Source organism: Pempheris klunzingeri, chromosome 1 (assembly GCF_042242105.1).
Source record: "Pempheris klunzingeri isolate RE-2024b chromosome 1, fPemKlu1.hap1, whole genome shotgun sequence".
NCBI lineage: Eukaryota > Metazoa > Chordata > Actinopteri > Acropomatiformes > Pempheridae > Pempheris > Pempheris klunzingeri.
In genome coordinates, this window is record NC_092012.1 from 2,294,567 (window position 1) to 2,315,342 (window position 20,776).

The window sequence follows — 20,776 nt, forward strand, 5'->3', positions numbered from 1 at the left end:
ACACGTTATGGTGAAAGTTGGGGTTAGGGTGCGATTATCTGCGGTGAAGGTTCAGGTCAGGCAAGTGAAACACGAGGATGGGGATACCCTCCAGTATGAAGAGGATACAGTTTATTATTATTACTGTCTTTCCTGTTTAGACTGAGGAGTCACATGCATTTAATGATCATCTGTGGCGTCAGACTGAAACCATTCAAAATAAGATCAAGTCCTTTTTTATGTGCGGTGGGTCAACAGGCCTCTAAACCGTGTAGCCGCCTTCAGTCCCACTTTGTGGTTGGAAACTAGTCGTAGTTCTGTTTGTTAGCAGCGTGGCGACTCTCCAAAGCCAGAAACAACAGTGTAAACATGTGGCAGACTGTGTTACGTCAGTAAGAGACGATGTGCAGCGAGCAGCAGCTCATTGTTGCTAAAAACAAACTCCAACAAGGTGGTTCAGGACTCGCTGTGCGTTTATTACAGGCTTCATACAGAAGAAATCAATGACTTCACACAAAAGACTGACTTCAAAACAATTCTGTCGATTTATAGATGATTGTCTTGCTCCGGCTGTCACACAGCAGACGTCTAGAAATAACAGCGATAACACACCGTGGAGCAGGGGGGGTCAAACTCATTTTAGTCCAGGGGCCCGATTTGATCTCCAGAGGGCCGGACCAGTAAAATCACAGCGTAATAACCTTTAAATAACGACAACTCCAAATTTTTCCCTTTGTTTTAGTGCAGAAAAGCACAAATACATTCAGAAAATGTTCACATTTAATGAGCAAAACATGACGGACGACCTGAAATGTCTTAATATTATGCCTCAGTTTATCATCCACACATGTGCATCACGACTTATTGATCACAGTGTCGTCACAGGTATCTGGAGCTGAACACTGGACACATTTGAAACAGCAGTTAATGTCTTCTCTGTAATTCCTACACTTTGCAAAGTCATCTTCCAGTAGAGTATCGTAACTGACCAATCAGAATCAAGTATTCACCAGCGCAGTGTAATAATAAAGTAAAAGAACCCTCTGAAGTCCTGCAGCTTCCTCCATCGAGTGAAGGTTTAGTCTCAGTTCTTGGGCTGCAGGATGCGACGCACTCTTTATATTGTTCCATACTTCACTCTTTATTGCTTATTTCACTGTGTCTATCCTAAGATAGCGATAGCCGTTAGCTTGCCAACCCCTGCCAATGAGCCACAAAGTCAGCCATTTGTAGTTCTAACTTCCTCCATCCTCCCACTTCCTCTCTGACCAAACGCGTCCCAGTGACCTCCGTCAGACTTTGTTACCGCTGGCGGGAAACAGGAAGTCCTGCGCACATGAAAATGATTTAGTTTAATTAGTTTTGCTGTTGCACACATTCACACCTGCATTACTACCAAAAGGATGAGAGAGCACCGTACAGTATCCCCTAACGGCCTCATAACACTCCTCCGATCCACCGACCAGCATGTAATTAACGTGATTTTCTCCCCATAATGATGAAGAATGAAGTCATCGCTCACTTTTATTGATTCAGACTTTTTTTTTTAATTAGATTTTATTGAATACAGTCTTAAGGAGAAAAAAAAAAAAAAAAGTATATTCATTATTTATTGGCTCTGATTTTGAATTTGAGATAAGAAAAATGTTTTAAAAATTAAAAAACAACAGGATGATAAAGCTCTTTGATAGATAATTGCATGATAGATATCAGGACCCATCGATCCACACGTTTATTATTCCAGCAGTCACTTGTTAAAACTCCCACTTCCCCTGGGAAATTGTGGGGATTTTCCTTATTGGGCCCACACACACGTTATTTATTATTTATTAAGCTTTTTATTTTTTTAAAAAAGTCCTTAATTCACCAACTTTTTAATAAGGCTCCTCTCTTCTCCTGTCTTTGCACATTTGGCTGGCTTTGTGAATATTAGATTAATAGCGATTTAAAGGCAGCAGGTTGGAAGCAGGCAGCTTTAATTAGCACAGTTTATATGTTGAAGGTCCTGATCAATGCGACAGCGTGCTGGAGGTTCAGGTTGTGTGCAGCTTGCTTTCACAGCATGCTAACAGAGCAGAATGAGGTTAGACATCCTGCTAATGCCAAGCTGTCCTCCTGGCCGCTCTGAATATGTCCTCTATTGATTGGAAAGCAGCAGACATCATGTTTCTCTGCAGGGACGCCATCAGTGGTGATCGTCTCTCTCCTCCATAATACATGCGCTTGTTTTCTGCAACTCCGCCATCAGGTTTAATGTATTCGTGGGCTTGTAATAAATTTAAAGTTGAACTCTGAGCAAGTGTCCCTGGAGTTTGGGCTGCAAGAGGGAGAGATGGTGGTGAAGATTCACTGTCAGTCAAGTTAGAGGTAAAACTCTAAAGCCTTCAGTCAGGTGGTGGAGTCCTGTGGAGCCTTATTAACACACTGCACCTACAGAACACACCTGCACCCTACCTTTATTTAATTAGCAGGCTGTAAAACAGTTAATTTCAGTAATCCTCACTTGTCACGGTAGGTTACAGGACATGACGAGACAAAAGGAGGCAGGCAGCAGGACAAATAAACAGAAAGTAAGAAACTAAACAAGCCAAAAGAAAAAGAGAGAATCCAGAACTAAAACACAAGCTGAACTAACGAGAGAACAGGTGACGACACGTGACGAGCAGGAGGAGCAGAAAACCACAGGAAGTAAAGCGGAACAAGAGAAGAGTTCGACAAAATAAAACAGGAAGCAGAAGTCCTTAAACTGAACACCACACAAAGAAGAGAGGAGTGTCCTGAACACACCACAGATTCTACTGTTTCTGTGTCATTGTGGACGGTTTTGTATCACAGTGACCAACAAGAATCATGCTGCAGCCTCAGAAACGTGTTTTTAGAGTTTTTCATCAGTCGACCTGGACCTGAGACCCAACCAGGGACCTGTCCAGGCTCAGGTCCACATATTAAGATCAGGTCCACGTCTGCTTATGGTTAGAGGACGGCACGCAGCAGAGAAGTGCACAGCTGGCTCATGTGATGATTAGCTGAACATTAGGGTCAAATTACAAGTGAAAGTCAGGAGGGAAAAAGGTGCAGCAGCATCGGAGATCAGGAGGAGAGGAAGAATAACCATGGATGGATGTTAAAAACAAAATTTGAGACACCTCTTTTCTCCTTCGTGCAAACTGTGGACGAAGAACAGCAGCAAACTGAGTTACTAGAGAATGAAATAAAAAGATATCAACATTATTAAACATTACATACAGTAAGACAGGAGGGCAGTACATTATATCTGACATGATAAATGTTCTTTACAGTAAAACAACGTTTTAGTAGGAATTTTAATCACCAGGCCTGTTTATCAGGTCAAATCAGATCTCTGAACTAATTTCTGGGTCCAGTAGTGTTTGGGTCAGTCAGTAGTTTAGTGCTGTTAGAAAAGACTGAGTCCAAATGGGTCTCGTTCTCATGTGGAGAAATCCAGCTGGAAAAAATAAAGTTTTGCCGCACAATGAGATTCCTGCTTTGTCCTTTTGCCTTCACCGCCACTTCAGGATTTAATAGATAGTTTACTTTTTTTTTAAAAAAAGGAGAAAAAACTAAATGATTCAGATAATATATTCAGTCCCATCGTTTCTGTGTTTGTTCCTGTTAAGTGTTTCTGTAGCTGCAGCATAGAAATGTTGTGGGTCATTGTGCTGTGTGTGTTTGTCCTTGTCGGCCGCAAAGATATTGTGCATGAATTTCGCATTCAAATAAAACGCCAGAGGATGAATGTAGTTGCACTGTTTAGTGAGTGGGAGCATGTTCGTACACTTTCATCGGCCCCTTTGTTGTGTCATGTGATTGTATTTGGTCACACAGGTCGACGCCGATGAAGCTTAAATGTTTGTCGTTTATTAATTATAGAATTTTCTAAGAAACGATTGCAGTCATTTTAAAATGCTGTCTTGTTTCATGATGATGTGCCCTTGTTTGGACAGTGTGACTGTACATTATGGCTGATTGTGGTTTCCGTCCGTTGTGTCCAGGGAGACGACTGCTCCATCAGCTGTCCTCCAGGCCTTTACGGGACCAACTGCACCTCGTCGTGTTCCTGCCACAACGAGATCTCCTGCTCGCACGTCGACGGCTCCTGCATCTGCAGAGAAGGTTTGTTTTTTCTCAGCTCTGTGGTCCATTACACCGTTAGAGATCATTCATTCATAAAGTAGCACAAACACACGTGTAGAAATACTTAGTAGAAGCCCTGTAATCAAAATGAGAAAAAGCTGTGGTCAGCTTTGCTCTCAGTTTGTCAGTCTCCTCTGTGGAAGATGACGTCTGCGCCGCCTCCCAGCTGCAGTTTGGGTTTTCTCCGTCCTCCACATGGCTTTAAATGCAACTTCAGACGTGTTTTGACTCGCTAATTAGTTGACTTTTCTTGATTTGGTTAATTTTCATGTGATTTTCGTGTTTCTAACAGGATCAAACAGGCTGCGTTTCTTCTTCTTCTGCTGCTTTAAATGTGTTTCTAACAGGATCAAACAGGCTGCGTTTCTTCTTCTTCTGCTGCTTTAAATGTGTTTCTAACAGGATCAAACAGGCTGCGTTTCTTCTTCTTCTGCTGCTTTAAATGTGTTTCTAACAGGATCAAACAGGCTGCGTTTCTTCTTCTGTCTTCTTGGATGTACTTCCTGCTTTGTTGTGCTGCAGCTAAAGTCAAAGTGTTTCTCCACATCCAGGATGAACCTCTGGTCCTTCATGGTCTTATGAGGTGGTGGAATATACGAATATACGTCAAAAATGGACCAGTTGCGTATCTTTAGCGGAGCACCGAGCCCTTCTGGGACGCTTCTGTTGGGGTTTAAAGTTTTTACTAGAGTGGGTGCGATGAGCTCTGGCAGCAGAATCTTTCTTATTTTCTCTTTTAGAGCTGAAATGATTTGCTCGTCAATCAATCAGTGGATCATCAGCAAATAATCAGCAGCTATTTTGAAAATTGTTTAGTTCATTTTTAAAGCAAAAGTGCCAAACATCCCCTAGTTTCAGCGTAAAGTGAAAAACTTCTGGGTTTGTGCTTCTGCTGAGACAGAACCAGAAATTTGATTCAGTGGAAAAAAGGAGAGAGGTTTTTAGACCAAAGGGATAATCCAGCTAATGGATAAAATAATGAGCAAATGATCGATAATGAGAATAATTATTGGTTGCAGCGCTGCTCTCCTCGCCCTGTTCAGTTGTCTGTATCAGTAACTGTGAGGTTACATTAACATTTCATCCTCCCAGCCGACAAAACTACACCGACCACCCAAAAACTGTGAAAGAACCCAACACAACCATCTCCAGAACTTCTTCATGTTTCGTATTTTGCTGTCCGCTTCACTTCCTTAATATCTCTCAATATCAGCATCTTTAAATATTCATGCGTCACTGCACCTCGTGGGGAACATGGGTAATTAAAGCGGAGAGACATCTGAGGCCGAGTGCATTGGCCAGGGGCCTGAGAGCTTTGGCTGGAACAAGTGGGTGTCTGTCGTCACCCCATAAACCCTTTCATCCTTCTCTCTTTTAGAGCTACGGGAAGGAAACGCTCAGGCCGGCTTATGTTGTCCGTGTTATTATAACGTTCTTGTTGCTTGTAAAGCAAACATCTGATCATCTTTACAGGTCCATGTGCTTTATTAGGACTCTGACAGCTTTGCAGGCTGGTCTGCATATCAAAAGGATTTCTGACAATTACATGCTGCTTCTGCTGGTGTTAAAGAAAAGAGGCAAAACCAGGACACTCACAACTCCAGTGAAATATTTTATTTAAATTCAAAGGCTTAGCTTAGTTAGGTCCTGAGATCTGGGAATCTTTCAGCACTGATAAAAAATAAGTCAAACAGGTCTGGAAACAGAATAAACCTGCAGGTTTATTCAGAAAAAAAAGAAAAGCAAATGTAAACAGTAAAATGATCACGTCCTGCTCCAGTGTCCTACAGCGCTTAGAGATTATTAACGATGTAACGATGGACCACACGATGAAAATAAGCCAGAACCAACAATTAAGTGATACTTTAAGTAAATAAGTAAACTTGTGTGTTGTTTTAGAAGCAGATTTACAAGCTGCCTGCAGGTGCCTGCGAGCTGCGATAAGTGTTTGTGTTAATTGGCCGTGGGCTGCGTCTCCGTCCAGGTTGGCAGGGTGTCGACTGCTCCATCCCCTGCTCCAGCGGCGCCTGGGGGCTGAGCTGCAATCAGACGTGTCAGTGCGTCAACGGAGCGGCCTGCGACCCCGTCAATGGAACCTGCACCTGCTCGGCGGGCTGGAGAGACGAATACTGCGACGCCCCGTGTCCTGTGAGTGGTCGGGGGAAGGAATCGGTCCTCTCACCTGAGAGAAAGCAGAGGGGGGGGTCATGATATACGTTCATTTTCCAGAACAGACTACTTTGAAATATTCAAGAGTTAAGGGAACTTCTTCTCTCATGAAGAAGAACTTTGGTGTAGAACTTTACTTGAAGAGTCATTTAAACTAAAGATGTCCTCAGGACACAGACTATAAAGGAAGTGGACGTAGCTTCTGGCTCTGAGCAGTGAAGCCGATGCTGAAGAGCCTTAAAGCTGCGTCCTCTCTAATGTCCAGCAGGGGGCGACTCCACTGGCTCCACACAGAAGTCTGATTGGATGGAAGTCAATGAGAAAGTAATTTATCAGCTCAGTGAACATTTTCCTGATGAGTTTCTGGTCTCAGTCTCTAGTTTACTTATTGTCTTATTAAGATTGGTTGTGGGCACACCAAATTTTTTTTGTATCTTGTATATAATGACAATAAAGGCTTCTTACCTTCAACACAGCAGGATGTTCATTTAGTAAATTATGCTCCAATTTAGAGGAAAATAGACCAGGAAGAGGGGAGGAGGGATTAAGGGCGGGGCTAGCTGCTCACTGACCAATCAGAGGCGGGGCTTTGTGAAATGAGCATCACTTCTGGCTCCAAAAAAAACAAAATGGCGACACCCGTAAAGCCAAACTCGAGGCCTCAAAACGGCGGTTCACAAACCAGTGGGTGACGTCACAGTGGCCACGTCCACTTCTTCTATACAGACTGTAGAGACTAGAGGGTTTAATGGCACTCCAAAAGAGGACAGACTGTGTTTATGTGAGCTGCAGGTTGATTTTATTGTCTGGCTTTACATCTTACCAGGACTCCAGAGATGTTATTTTTAGTAAAAAATGCATTTTTGCTTATTTCTTTTGGCTGGATGATGAAAAAAAACTTGAGTTATGTTTTAGGAAGGGAAGTTTTTTTTATTGCAGATTTTCTCTGCCAAGCTCGTTTTAGACTAAATGATTAGTATGTAAAAGCTTTAACACTGCAACTGTGATTCAGGCGTCTTGTAAACTCATGAGGGGGCTGGTCCCATTCTGTGCACGACACAAAAATAATCAATCAGTCAATACAAACACTACTTCTCCAGTACGTTGCACAGTATATAGTTGATTAGCATGCCCTGTGGTTTTAAGTGTTCATGTCTGGTGTCTCGCTGTTGTCAGGAGGGATCGTACGGGCTGGACTGCAGTGAAAGATGTGACTGTGCCAACGCTGACGGCTGTGATCCTGTGACCGGCTTCTGTCGCTGTCTCGCAGGTTGGACAGGTGAGATATGATGCAGCGTCGGTCTGGGGCTGATAAGCACCCTGTCTCTCCCAGTTTGGGCTTCTGGCAACAGGAATGAACGAGGGCCCGAACGCGGCCACAGACTCGCACGAGTATAAAGAAGTTTTTCAGAAATTAGCATCAACAAGGATAATGTGCCGGAGCAGATAAGAGCATCCAAAGAGGAAAACAAGCAGGTAACTTCCTCATCGTTCCCTGCGTCTATCTTTAGTTAGATGTAATGCGGCGCCTCATCTAAGCGTGCGTCACTCAAGGTCAGTGTGGATTGTAATATTTGATAAATTGGACGTGTAACCGCTCCTGTAGACGGACAAATGACATGACCCCAATTTGTATTGAATGAAAATGATGTTAAAGCGACATTTCACCATGTTTTATGTGGCTGTCCAATCAGTGTTGATGATAAATGTTGTCATTTGAAGCAACGAACGCCTCCATGCTGCTATAGTGACAGAAAAATGGTTTCCAGGACGGCTCCAGTCCATGTAGGCACCGATTAAACAGTGAATATTTGAAGATGTAGCTGAAGTTGAGGCTGTTGTGCATGATTGATAACTGACACAGCCAGACTTTAGTCCACGGCAACACGTGTCTGTCGTGTTAATGAGGAACATTCATTTTTAAGGATTCAGTTATTCTGCATTATTGAGGCAACACAAGCTGTCAAGCTCTCGTCAAACTTACGGCCCATTTCTCTCTCTGGTGCCAGTTTATAAACATTTACGGCCGTTTTTCTGCTCAGCAGCGGCACCATCGATTGACTGACTGACATCCAGTCAAGAGATTCAAAATAAGACCAGCAGAGGAAAAAAGGCAAACAGAAGCCTGGATTCATGACACGCAGGCCTCTGACGCTCTCTTGGGGTTTGGCGAAGTCAGCAGAATGATTAATTTTCTGTTTGCCGTTGGAGTTTGAACAAAGACGCCACCAGTTGCTGTTTGCCGTCGGCAGCTCAGGTTGTGGATCAGCCCCGCCAGCGATGTCCCCTCACACGGTGAAAGCAGCCGCAGCACCGTCTGCATTTCCTCAGCTGTGTACTCTGGCTCCAATACATACAGCTGAACACCTGAGTCAGCCAAACACTGTAAAATGTCCATAACCTCCTCTGCCATTATAATTTGCGATGCCATTGTCATTGTGGGAAATGCAGCTAGTTTGCAATACAAGCAAAAACAACATGGAAGTTTTATGTTTGACAACATCTAGAGCCCCCAGATTCCCTCAGGTGGAGACTAGAAATCCAAGCTGAAATAGCCTGAAGTTCCTCCATGTCAAATATGTGCTGGTGACCTGGAAGAACAACAGATTCTGCAGCAGCAGCAGAACTTCCATCAACACCGATTTAAAGACCCCGACGTCAGGAAAAACTAGCAACATTTGCTGATTTTGAAAGTATCCACCTGAGAACTATCCCACCCCCTTCCTCCAGGCTGTCCTCCAAAGCCACTCCCCCACAACACGTGAACTAACGTTACTGTCGGAGGACAACGCCATGAAAGTGACGAGAAGACCGTCGTACAACAGCTGACGATGAACGAGTCTGCTGAATGCCGTAATCGTAGGCTGTCATCAACTTAACGTGAGCTTTGGCTCAGAGTTCCTGCTCACTGAGCTTTGTTGCTGTTAGCTCACTTAAACGACAGTCTGTCGCTGAGCAGCAGCTCAGCAGGAGTCACAGAGCTGCCACACTTTCTCCGCCGCTCTTGTGCGACCAGCTTGCCTAGCTTTAGCCTTGTGGAAGACCTCGGTCATACGCTACGAGTGCACGCAGGTAGACGGGCAGGTCGGTTTATTCCAGCCGAACAAACACCAGATTGTTTTTTTATTTTTTTATCACACTATCTCATTTTCTCTCAGGCTGTTATGAGAATTTCAACCCATCCATCCTTTGTCTACACTGTTTTTCCTTAACTGTCGCGGTGGGGCTGGAGCCAATCCCAGGGGCGCCCCGTGGACGCTCTGACTCAGACCTACGGGCAATTTAGAGTCACCAATTAACCTGCATGTGTTTGGAGTGTGGGAGGAAGCCGGATCACCCGGAGGGAACCCACGCAAGCACGGGGAGAACGTGCAAACTTCCCAGATTCAAACTGCAAACCACATGCTGCCCAGAATTTCAACTAAGTCCAATTCTCACAAGCCCTCCCTTTAACATGAGCGCATAACCTCCAGCTTTGGATAAAGAGAATATTTTCTCTTCATCTAAAACACTCGAGAAACGCTTCAACAACGCTGCGGGTGCAGTTGCCCTTTAGTCTGGCGTCTGGGTCCTCTGGAGGCCGCACCTTCATGAGCCACGTCCAGCCGCTGAATTGGGGGCTTAGAGGTGAAGCAGCTTTGGAAAACAGCAGAACAGACACACTCTGAGGGAGAAGAGAAGAGAGAGTGAGGCCGAACAGAGAGGGCAGGGAGGCGTCGCCGGCGACACCGTGGCAAGAGCTGGAGACAACAAATCAATATGATACACGAAAAAAAATTCAAACCCATAATTCTAAAACTGATGGAGACTCAAGCTTGGATGAGTCTGACAGCCCAGCTCTTCAATAATTCAGCTTCACAAGAGTTCCTCGTGGATAAAGCACCTTTCAAGTGAGAAGGCCCGGCTTTGCTCTCAGACTGTTGCGTCCCATTTGTTTTTTATGAGACATTTTTTAAGATCTTTTGTTTACTTTAATAATTGTCGAAGCTCTGCCCTTTTTTTTCTGTGTGGATCAGGAAAGCCGTGATAAGCAATGATCGATATGAGGGCTGATGAATATGGAAAGAGCGTTTTAATTCACTGCCAGAGGGAGAGCTGGTAATGAATTGACATTGGTGGAAACTTCAATACACTGATGAATATTTACATCAAAGTTTAGACCAAAACTTTGGTCTGCAGAAGTGAAGAAACATGAAGCGCTTTTGTTGATCTAAAACCGGTGCGTCTCCACAGTTAATAATTGATGACTGATAATTAGTCCTGTGAGATAATAGGAGTGTTTTAATAAAGCTAAAGTAAAAATTCTGTGTGTATCAGCTTAAACCTCTGTAGTGCCAAGCCCTCGTGTTCTGCTAAAGACTTCTGCTGTGTTGCTTTATGTTCCCAGTGGGTGAAAAAACCCAATAAGACTACATTAAACAGCACAGGCTGTAATTGCTTTTCATTCAGCTTCACCCACAAGAGAGCAGAGAAACACTTAACTGAGCTGTCGTTCTGTCGGAGCATCCCTGTCAGATATTTATCTCTTATGCTGCTGAAACAAATTTAGGGACGTAGTAAACTTTAGACTACCGGGGCTCAGAAACAAAATCAGCCCTGTGTTAAGGTGTGTTTCCACTAAACATAAAGTGATTTTTTTCTGCTTGCAAATTACCTACAAAGTCACTGCCAAGATGGGAATAGAGCCTACACTGTATATAAGAAGGGTCCGCCGCTTTGAGGCCTTTAGTTTAGCATTACGGGAAACGCCATCTTGGTTTTTTTGGAGCCAGAAGTGACGTTCGTGCCACAAAGACTGCATGTGGTTAGTTAGTAGTCTATTCTACTCTGAATAGGACCATAAATTACAATGAGGGCAATTAATTTGCCAAAAAAAGAGACAAAATGCACAGTAAAGATGAACATACCTGATTAATATTGTTATTATTTCATATTCTCTATAGATTATCTAATATCTAATATCGTGACAGCGCTACTACGCTCACTGGAAAAAACACTGTTATAAACTTTCTCCTGATTGTCCACTAAAGTAGTTTTCTAAATAAAATGCAGATCGAGAAATTAGAAATGCAGTTGCAGGATTCAAGGTAGGAAGCAGGGGAGGCTTTACGACTCTAATCAATCAGACGCAGGCGCCGTAGAGTGAACGTCACTTCTGGCTCCACAAAAAACCAAGATGGCGACGGCCATGAAGCCAAATTTGAAGCTTCAAAACTCCAACTGAGTTTCCAAAGCTGCTCAACCATCCAACGATGGTGGAGGAGTGCACTCGCAGCTTGAAGGGTGAAGGGTGTTATGTACCACAGCTGAGTATATACAGTGTAGTATTTATAGAATTACTATTATAAAACTTCAAGAAAAGCAGGAAATAAGATCAAACACCAGCATTAGAAACCTTCTCTTCCCAACTGGAAAATGAACAAACATTAAGCCAAATGTTTCTGGTGTCTCGTCACGTGTTTCAGCACTTTTGCAAGTGTGAGCGTGTCCCTCCTGTTTTTCTTATTTGTATTTTGGAGCGCTGCACCGTGGGATGGCGGTGTTCAGCCTGCACACTGACATCTTTGAGTACACTTGTCGTGGACGCTGCTGGAGCTTCCTGCCCCTAAATCCCGCCCTCCTGCTCACACAACTCTGCTTATCTTCCAGTCAGCACCTGCCAGCTTTTTCCCCCCCAGTTTACCGTCCACACCCACTGCACCTCCCCCTGTTTCACCTGCCTGCCTGCTCACTCTGCCCCGCCTCAGCTCATTAGTCCTCTGCGTTCACTCCGGTCAGTTCGTCTGCTCCTTTGCCAGATCGTTCTTGCTGTTTTTTTCTGCTTCATTTGTGTGATCTCCTGGATTTCTGACTCGTTTCTCTGCCTGACGTCTTGTATCTCTACTTGCTTGCCTGGATTTATGGTTTTTGACTGTACGTTTCTCTGCTTCCACCCCCCCAGTAAAGCCTCTGTCTGGTGATTCTGTGTTTGGATCTTCTGAACTGCAACAATACTGAAGTTTAAACGCTTAAAACTCAGAAAGAATTGGTGTGTAATGCAACTGGGACATACAACCTTTACGCTGTCTGTCAGTGCTGTGAGCGTCATGTGAGCTGAACTGGGGTCAGAAGCATTCATGTTTGTGTCAAATCACATTTTTCAAACTTTCTATCAATGCTGCCGCCGCTTGGGAAACAAATGTTAGGTGTCAGCGCTGCCAAAGCTTCACATTTGGCCTTCTTCTTCTTCTTCTGCTTCACATCCCGTCCCCACCTTCCTCATCCTCCACCTCTCTTTGTTATGACTTCACAGCCTAATGAACACAGCGTCTGATTTCCACCCACTTTGTGGCTCAGAGGTAGTTTATTAATTGAGTTATAATGGCCGCCTGTGCCCCACTCAGATATTCTCTCATATTCTGTGTCAAAGGAAGTTTCTAATGAGCTGCAGACAGGAAGAGGGGAGACGTATACTGTATTTGCACATGCACTATTCTTACTCGGTCTGTGTGTCTGTCTTGCCCCTCTGTCTGTCTGCCTCTATATTTAGACGCCATGCTGAGCTTATTCCTGTGTGTGTGTGTGTGTGTGGCTGAGTGTAACTAAGAATCAATGTAATGTTGGTCTCTGGGGCGCCGCGGTCTCCAGACTGTCCCCAGTGAGCAGCGAGAGCTCTGATCCGTTCTGCAAGCCAGCTTTTGTGCAGACAGACTGCTGCCTCTCTGGACACACACTCACACACACACACACACACACACACACACACACACATGCAAGACTGATGAAAGAAGGAGACACTTCAGCAAATGATTAAAGGGCCAAAAGTCCGGGGCAGAATTTTTGGGGGAGTTTAGGTTTTTGCCTAAAAATGGTTGTTCGTACAAACTGAAACTCGTTCGTCAAGTACAGAACTTTCTCCCCGGAGAGTTTCAGTCCTGCGTTAGCTTTTTTTTTTTTTTTTTTTATGTGGTATTATTATTTCCAGTTATCAGTTTGGTTAATTTAGGCACCAGAACGAGAGATCTGTTATAAAAAACCAACAATATACTTGTAAAAAAAGTCTTTCATACTTCCACAATTACTGAAATTATGTTTTTTTTTTATCTCATTATTAAACTTTTTTCTCTTTGGTCTCAGTGGATGTAAATAACACTATTATATTATATTATATTATATTATATTATATTATATTATATTATATCAGAGCTGGGACCGTCCTACGACATAATACACATATAATATAGTTTTTTGTCTTTTCACAGCATTTGTTGACGATAAGAAAACTAAAATGTGTTCCTCTATGAGAACCATTCGTCCTGCTAGCTCGATGTCTGAGTAGTTGCTTTAAATGCCTTTTGCTAATGTTCCCTCACCCACCTCCCCCTTTTTTTTTTGCATCATCCTTTTTCAAGTTTAAGTGACACATCTGAAACTTTGGAAGCAGCGTCGGGGACGTCGGTTTGACTTCACTCAGCCCAGAAGCTGGCCAGCTGAGAACAAAGCCTTTTTGCTTTTACCATAGACTGAAAGTGTGTGTGTGTGTGTGTGTGTGTGTTGTGCAGGTGTCCACTGCGACAGTGTGTGTGAGGAGGGACGCTGGGGACCCAACTGCTCCTACAGCTGCACCTGCGAGAACCGAGGCTCCTGCTCCCCCGAGGACGGCACCTGTGTGTGCGCTCCCGGCTACCGCGGCACCAACTGCAGAAGAAGTAAAGAAACATCTCTCACACACACACACACACACACACACACACACACACACTTCAGCTTACACACACTGTACTTCTGCACTCGTAGCTGCAGTGTAACATCAGTCCATACTTTGGTTTCTTGTTGTCTGCTGATGTCTGTTTTTTCCACATTTCTGCTCATTTACTAGTTCGTGCATGTGGAGGTGCAACTACAACAGTTTTAAACGCTGATGTTCAAAAAACACATTATTACTCTCATGTTATCATGAAGGGAGCCAAATCTAAATAGCGAGACATTTACTGAAACAGGGTCTTGAGAGAGTCCAGAGTTTTGCAGCCTCTGGACACACTGGCGTCACATATTTCTGTTAAAAGACATTAAAACGTGCTTTTTGCAGAATATGAGACCTTTAATATTTGGAAAACGAGGCAGGTTTCTATTCAAATTTAACACAAATTCTAACTGGATTTGGAGAAAATCAACAAAAGCAAAGGCAAATTAACGCTTGCTTGCGTCCGCCATCGTTATGTGATTATCAGGAGTCGGTATCATCGACATCAGCAGTAGGTGGCGCCAAATAATCCAGCTAGAAAACCTTTATACAACCACAGAAGAAGAAGGAGGCACAGCGAGATGATGCAGTTAAAAGAGCGCCAGTCGTGTCTCTAAATAGAAAACAATGAAATCTGACTCTTCTGTCAGTTTCATGTATTAATTTGGGAAACGTTTCTGCCTGTTGTGGAAAACCCACCTATTGTAGCGAGCTAATCAATCAAGATATAGGACGAAAGTTGATTGGTGCGGTGGCGAGTGTTGATACGGTAACATGTGTGCCTTTTTATTCATGGTTCCTGGTTACAATCCTTTTTTTTTTAGAGCAGTTGTGAGCGTTTTTCAGCTCCGTCTGATCTCCCCTAACCGCATTAAATGTGTCTCTCTATTGTGTGTTTTCCCAAAGTGGCGGATGGTCTGATGATTTTACCCGCCACTGCCGACAAATTATTTTTCAAACACATTTGAGCGTCAAAGTCGTGTTTGTGAAGAATGGTACCTGTCAGGCTGTGGCAGCGCAGCATCAATAATGAAAATCCCTCAAATGAAGGAGCAGTGATTTACTTTGTGAACTTTCACATCACTTGGGCTATTACGTCTTTCTTTACATGTTGAGAAAAGCTCTGTAATACTCTTTGATATGAAATGAAATTTGCTGCAATGTGATGCGTCTCTGAGCTGGAAAAAAAAAACTTTCCAGAGTTTGTTAGGAGTTGATTTCTTTGAGATAAAAGTTTCCAAACACAAGGAAAGTCACGTTTCCTACATGCTGCTCTCCACTAATGAACAAGTCTTTATGTTATCTCATGTTAGTGTCTGTTGTTGTCTGTCTCACAGCCAAGTGAACAGTAGATGTCACCTGATTTAACAGTCACACTGTAAAGCATTGCTCCATGGTGCTAAAAAATAATAAATAAAAATAACTCCAGCTCTCCAGGAAACCTGTCAGCTCTCATTTGTAAATGGAAAATCTTAATCTTAATTAATAACTTGAAAATTACATCCAATAAATGATCATAATGGGGTAAAAAGTACAATTTCCTTTCAAAATGTTTGGAGAAAAGTTAGAAAAGTAGCGTCATACTGCAGCAGTTAGCGTACATGCTAATTAGTTAGCATCAATTAGAAATAATATCATTAAAAACAACTTTTTAGGCCCAAATGATGATAATAGTTTGATGCCTTTGATTGAGCCAATCAGCCTCTTATCTATTTTACATTAAATTAACTTCATTAAGGCTCAAACGACTGTGGAGGTCCGACTGCGTAAATAGCTGATGGTTCCGATAGCCGGCTCCGTTTTGGGTCCCGGACAGCAGAATATCTGTTATCGAACCTTTTATCTCTGCTCGCTTTATTCTAGAAGAAAAGATCAATGGAGAAGACGCTGTGGAGGAAGTGGTTTCTCACTTTTAGCTGACTGCCGCTGGTTAAGATGGCGTCACCGGCGGCAGATTAGATCAGCTGCAGCTAATAAACGTTAATGAATTAACTGCGAAAAAGGTTGAAAGGTTAGTTTTTTAATCTTCGACCCATCTGTGCACAAACACAAAGCGTTCGAAGCATCAGGGACAATAAACAGTCTGACTTACTGCACACACACACACACACAAACACTGTACGGTGGAAAGGATGGAAAACTGAGATAAGTGTTAAAGGAAGAACCCAGACAATAACATATTGTCATGTCCTTCACGGCTTTCTTCAATAAATTCTGCCTCTAAGAGAAGCTGTGTCGCAGAAAACTTTCTGCTCAGTGCTTTGGCAATGAAATCAGCAGCACAGATAGATTTTCCAGTGGCTGTAACAGCACCTATTTTGACATTAATCAAGTTCTGCATGTGTTTGTTGTTAGCATAGCTACTTTTAACTCTCCTTGAGTCGGTATAATTAATGATAATGATGGTTAAATTAATGATACTTCTGAGTGCTGTTTTTGTTTACTCACCACTGTTTAAACCTAATAAGAGCGAGAAGTGTTGCACAGTCAAGCATCCTGCAGTTGCACAGCTTATTTCTCGTCTCCATTTTATTTAGAAATCTTAGGTTTCATGTCGCCGTATGAGATTTTTGCCACGTGATTATCGCGATGTCTACAGAAAATTTGAAATATTAATGAAAATGAAAAGTGGACATAGCCACACAATGATTATCTGTTTTGAAGCCCAGAGTTTGGCTTCATGAGCGTTGCCATCTTGTTTTTTGGAGCCAGTTAATTCCTTAAGGCCTCCTCTGATTGGTTCGTCACAAGGTTTTCCTCTAAATGGGACCTTGATTGATTTAAATGAACGTCCTGCTGTGCTGAAGAAGACTGTAAACTAGCGACTGAGACCAGAAACTCATCAGGAAAATGTTCTCACAGACTTCCATCCAATTAGACTTCTGTTTGGAGCCGGTGGAGTCGCCCCCTGCTGGACATTAGAGAGAGTGCAGCTTTAAGGCTTCACTGTTCAGACCAGGAAGATACGTCCACTTCTTTTATAGAGTCTATCATTACACTCAAACAGGCCGACAACAAGCTGGAGAAAATGTGTGCAGTTTTAATTCTTAAATATCACAATTATCATAAATACTGAGAGATGGCAACACCAGCAGAGTAATGCATGTGTCCAGTCAGATGTATGAAGGTTTATTTTTTTAAATTTGATTAAAGCAAGAGCTGTAAGTCACTTAATATACAGCCTCTGTGAAATAAAGCTGATGCTACTTGTTGATGCTTGCAGTGTGAATACACCGAGAGTGCCTCTCTGCTGATGTGTGTATACGCTGTGCAACACACACCAGTTTCCCTCTGCCTCTCCCTGCATCAGAGTGATAAATTTAAGGGCTCTCAGTTCACAGTTTAGGCAATTATCTTAATTAGGAAAATCCTGTAGCGTGAGAGAAGCGGAAGACCAGCCTGCACCAGCTTGTCTCTTCACTTAGAGTAACATCAATTAAAGCAAATTAAAGGCCTTAGGAAGACGTATGAGGGAGGAAAACAAAGCAAAGCTCATCCAGCCAACAGGTCGACCCCCGAGGAGGAAGACGGCAGGCGAACACGTTCATGGACACACTTTCGCTCACACACACACACAAATATATAGGTATGGTGGACGCTGCTGATGTTGAGCTTTCATATATGTGGAGTTACAGCTTAAATTGGGACTAAGCGAACCATGAAATCCATTATTAAAATGATCAAAGAACTAATCAAAGAACTAATCAGAAGTTTCCCTTCGACTTGGAAATGGACTTTTCTCTCCATCACACACACAAACACACACACTGTCCACCCTCATCCTCCTAACAGAAGTGTGTGTGTGTGTGTGTGTGTGTGTGTGTGCAGCATGTTCGCCTGGTTTCTACGGCCATCGGTGCAGCCAGTCGTGTCCTCAGTGTATCCACAGCGATGGGGCGTGCCACCACGTCAGCGGCCATTGTGAATGTCTCTCCGGCTTCTTCGGCTCTCTCTGTAATCAAGGTCAGTCGTGGGTTTCTTCAGTCCCGCTTTTCAGAAAGGTGCAGCTGCTTCCCTTGTGTTTGTGTGTCCTCTTTAAGGACACACTGTTGGGTTTTTTTGGCTCCATGTATTGTGATATCCTTGCAATGAGAGACGCAACCTTTTGCACTCCTCATCAATGCAAAATTTCAGCTGAATAAAACCTTCAATATGTTTCACAAGAAAGTTTCCTGAATATGGTTGATGAAAATGTGAAGAAAGAGAAATGAAAAGTGTGACACGCTTGTTCCAGGTCAGCTCCTTGACATTTTTACACCCTCAAAGCAGTTTTATAACATAAAAAATATTAACCTGGAAAGTAGCTGAGCCCAACTTAATTTGTCTGTTTCAGCTCTTTAGCTTCAGTACAGCACTTTGTCATTTTCACACTCAAAACAGTTTTGCAACATTAAAGATAAACCTATTTACCACGATTAGAAGTTGTCTGTTAGCATAATGTCAGTAGATAAAGATGTGCAAAAGCCAAAATCTGAAATGAAAATCTTTATATTAACAGACGACTGCTCTACCATCAAAAACACAGACCTGCTAACAGAAAAATAAAACTGTGCTAACAGAGCAAATAATGCTAACAAAGCTAATAGTATTACAGTACAAACAAAGCTAATGGAGATAACAGAACAAGGTCCTACAAACAGAGCTAGCATTGTAAACATAGATAACAGAGCTAACGTTAACAGAGCAAACAGTGCTAAAAGTGCTAACAAAGCTAACATTGTTAACAGAGATTAGCAGAGCAAAGTGTTAAGAGATAACTGAGCAAACAATGCTAAGAGCTAACAGTGCTAACAAAGCTAACAGACCTAACGGTGCTAACAAAGCTAACATTGTTAACAGAGATAACAGAGCTAATAGTTAACAACAACAATAGCTAACAATGCTAAGAGCTAACAGTTCCAACAGAGCAAACAGTGCTAACAAAGCTAACAGTGCTAACAGACCTAACGGTGCTAACAAAGCTAACACTGTTAACAAAGATAACACAGCTAATAGTGTTAACAGAGATATAACTCAGCTAACAATGCTAAGAGCTAACAGTTCCAACAGAGCAAACAGTGCTAACAGTGCTAACAAAGCTAACAGTGCTAACAGACCTAACGGTGCTAACAATGTTAACATCGTTAACAGAGATAACAGAATTAATCAGAATCAGAATTCCTTTAATCCTTAACATTGTTGACAGAGATAACAGAACTAATAGTGTTAACAGAGATATAGCTGAGCTAACAATGCTAACAGCTATCAGTGCGAACAGAGTTAACAGTGCTAACAAAGCTAACAGTGTTAATTGACAGTTGACATAACAGAACAAACAATGCTACCTGAGACCTTTTTCCTCCGTCTGTCGTGTTAAATGTGTTCACAACAAAGTCCATATGCACACCATCTCTTCACAACTTCAGAAGTTGTGACGTGTGAATGACGTGTTGGATGGGAGTTGATTATTCGGTGAATGATGTGTGAATATAATATATAGTTTTTCTTTGTAATTGTACATCTGAGAAAAATGAAGATACGTTTGCTGCGTTAACGTGGCCTTACCCACCTGCTAGCTAGCTAAGCTATTAGCTTTGGTGGCGTTTAAACACCAACAGCGATGATTTGGCAGCCATGTTGCCAAGCAGCGTTGCCTAGCAACGGTGTTCCCGACAGTGTAACCAGGATACGCAAATGCACATCATATTGATTTTGGCTCAAATCTGCCCCTTATATTCTAAAGCACACACACACCTATGTACTCCTTTATGTAGTATAATAATGAGATCTGTTATTCAGGTACATCCTGTTAATCACTTCAGCTTAATGCTCCCTGTAGATTTGTCATAAGGGGATCTGTCCCCGTCCACTGAAAACCTCTTGAATCCACCTCCGCCATTGTTTTTTTCCTCGCTAACATCAGCTCCCGCTAACACGAAGACGTCGGAGGCGAGAGCGAAGCACCAGATTGTTTCTGTTCTTCTAAAACAAGGCTGGAAACATCTGCAGCAGCCACGTCTACGATGAGAGAAATCTTCTTTTTGAGCGTTAAACCATATAAATCTGCTCGAGCAGGACCTCCAAAAACACTCCAAGAACTCAAAAATGAGCAGAATATTGGGCTTTTGAATTATAAAAACTGTGGTCAGAGCCTGACAGCAGTGCAGCCGGGTGACGGTCCTCTTTTGATAATTTAAATTTTTTTGCTTCCCCACACATGCAGTCCTTCGCACAATCTAACGTCCCTGAAAAGTTGATTCCGAACAGCCTGACACAGATTGTGACCGACATATTTATAGACTCGTCTCACACAGCGTGGCAACACTTGTAGAAAGTTGTTGCAGGATTTTATTATCTTTATCTATTTATTTTTTGGATAAATCATATTAACTTTAGGTTTAGAATTGAAGCCCCAAAGCAAAGCCCTTGAATGTCTTCATTTCATTTAAAAAAAAAAAAAAGAAGTCAGTAATGTGATAAAAAACAAAAATCTAACGTTCCTTTTTTTAACAACACCTTAATTTTATCTGAATAATGTTTTTGTCAGTTCCTCCTGTACATCATTATTTCAGTATGGTTCAGCTCCTCTGCAGGTTAAACAGGTGTTAATTCTCCTATGCAGGCATTCGGCCCAAAGTTCGTTGCCAAGTCAGATTTTAAATAGAGACAGCGGAGGAGTGTGCTCTGAAATATTCATCATCATTAAACATGAAGACGGCCTTAGTTATGCCCTGTCCTACATTAGCCATTCTGCTGGCCGCTGCATCTTTG

At 42.6% G+C, this 20,776-nt stretch overlaps 1 protein-coding gene across 3 annotated transcripts in view; it reads left to right on the plus strand.

The window, feature by feature from the left end:
* Positions 1-20,776, plus strand: part of LOC139199894 (multiple epidermal growth factor-like domains protein 11) — a 111,103-nt gene that overhangs the window by 73,843 nt on the left and 16,484 nt on the right. For all 3 annotated transcript variants that reach the window (XM_070829094.1, XM_070829101.1, XM_070829110.1), the window contains exons 10-14: positions 3,993-4,113; positions 6,119-6,282; positions 7,480-7,582; positions 13,845-13,991; positions 17,855-17,989. In XM_070829094.1, coding sequence (XP_070685195.1) covers positions 3,993-4,113; positions 6,119-6,282; positions 7,480-7,582; positions 13,845-13,991; positions 17,855-17,989 — 670 coding nt within the window. The remainder of the gene's footprint in view (positions 1-3,992; positions 4,114-6,118; positions 6,283-7,479; positions 7,583-13,844; positions 13,992-17,854; positions 17,990-20,776) is intronic.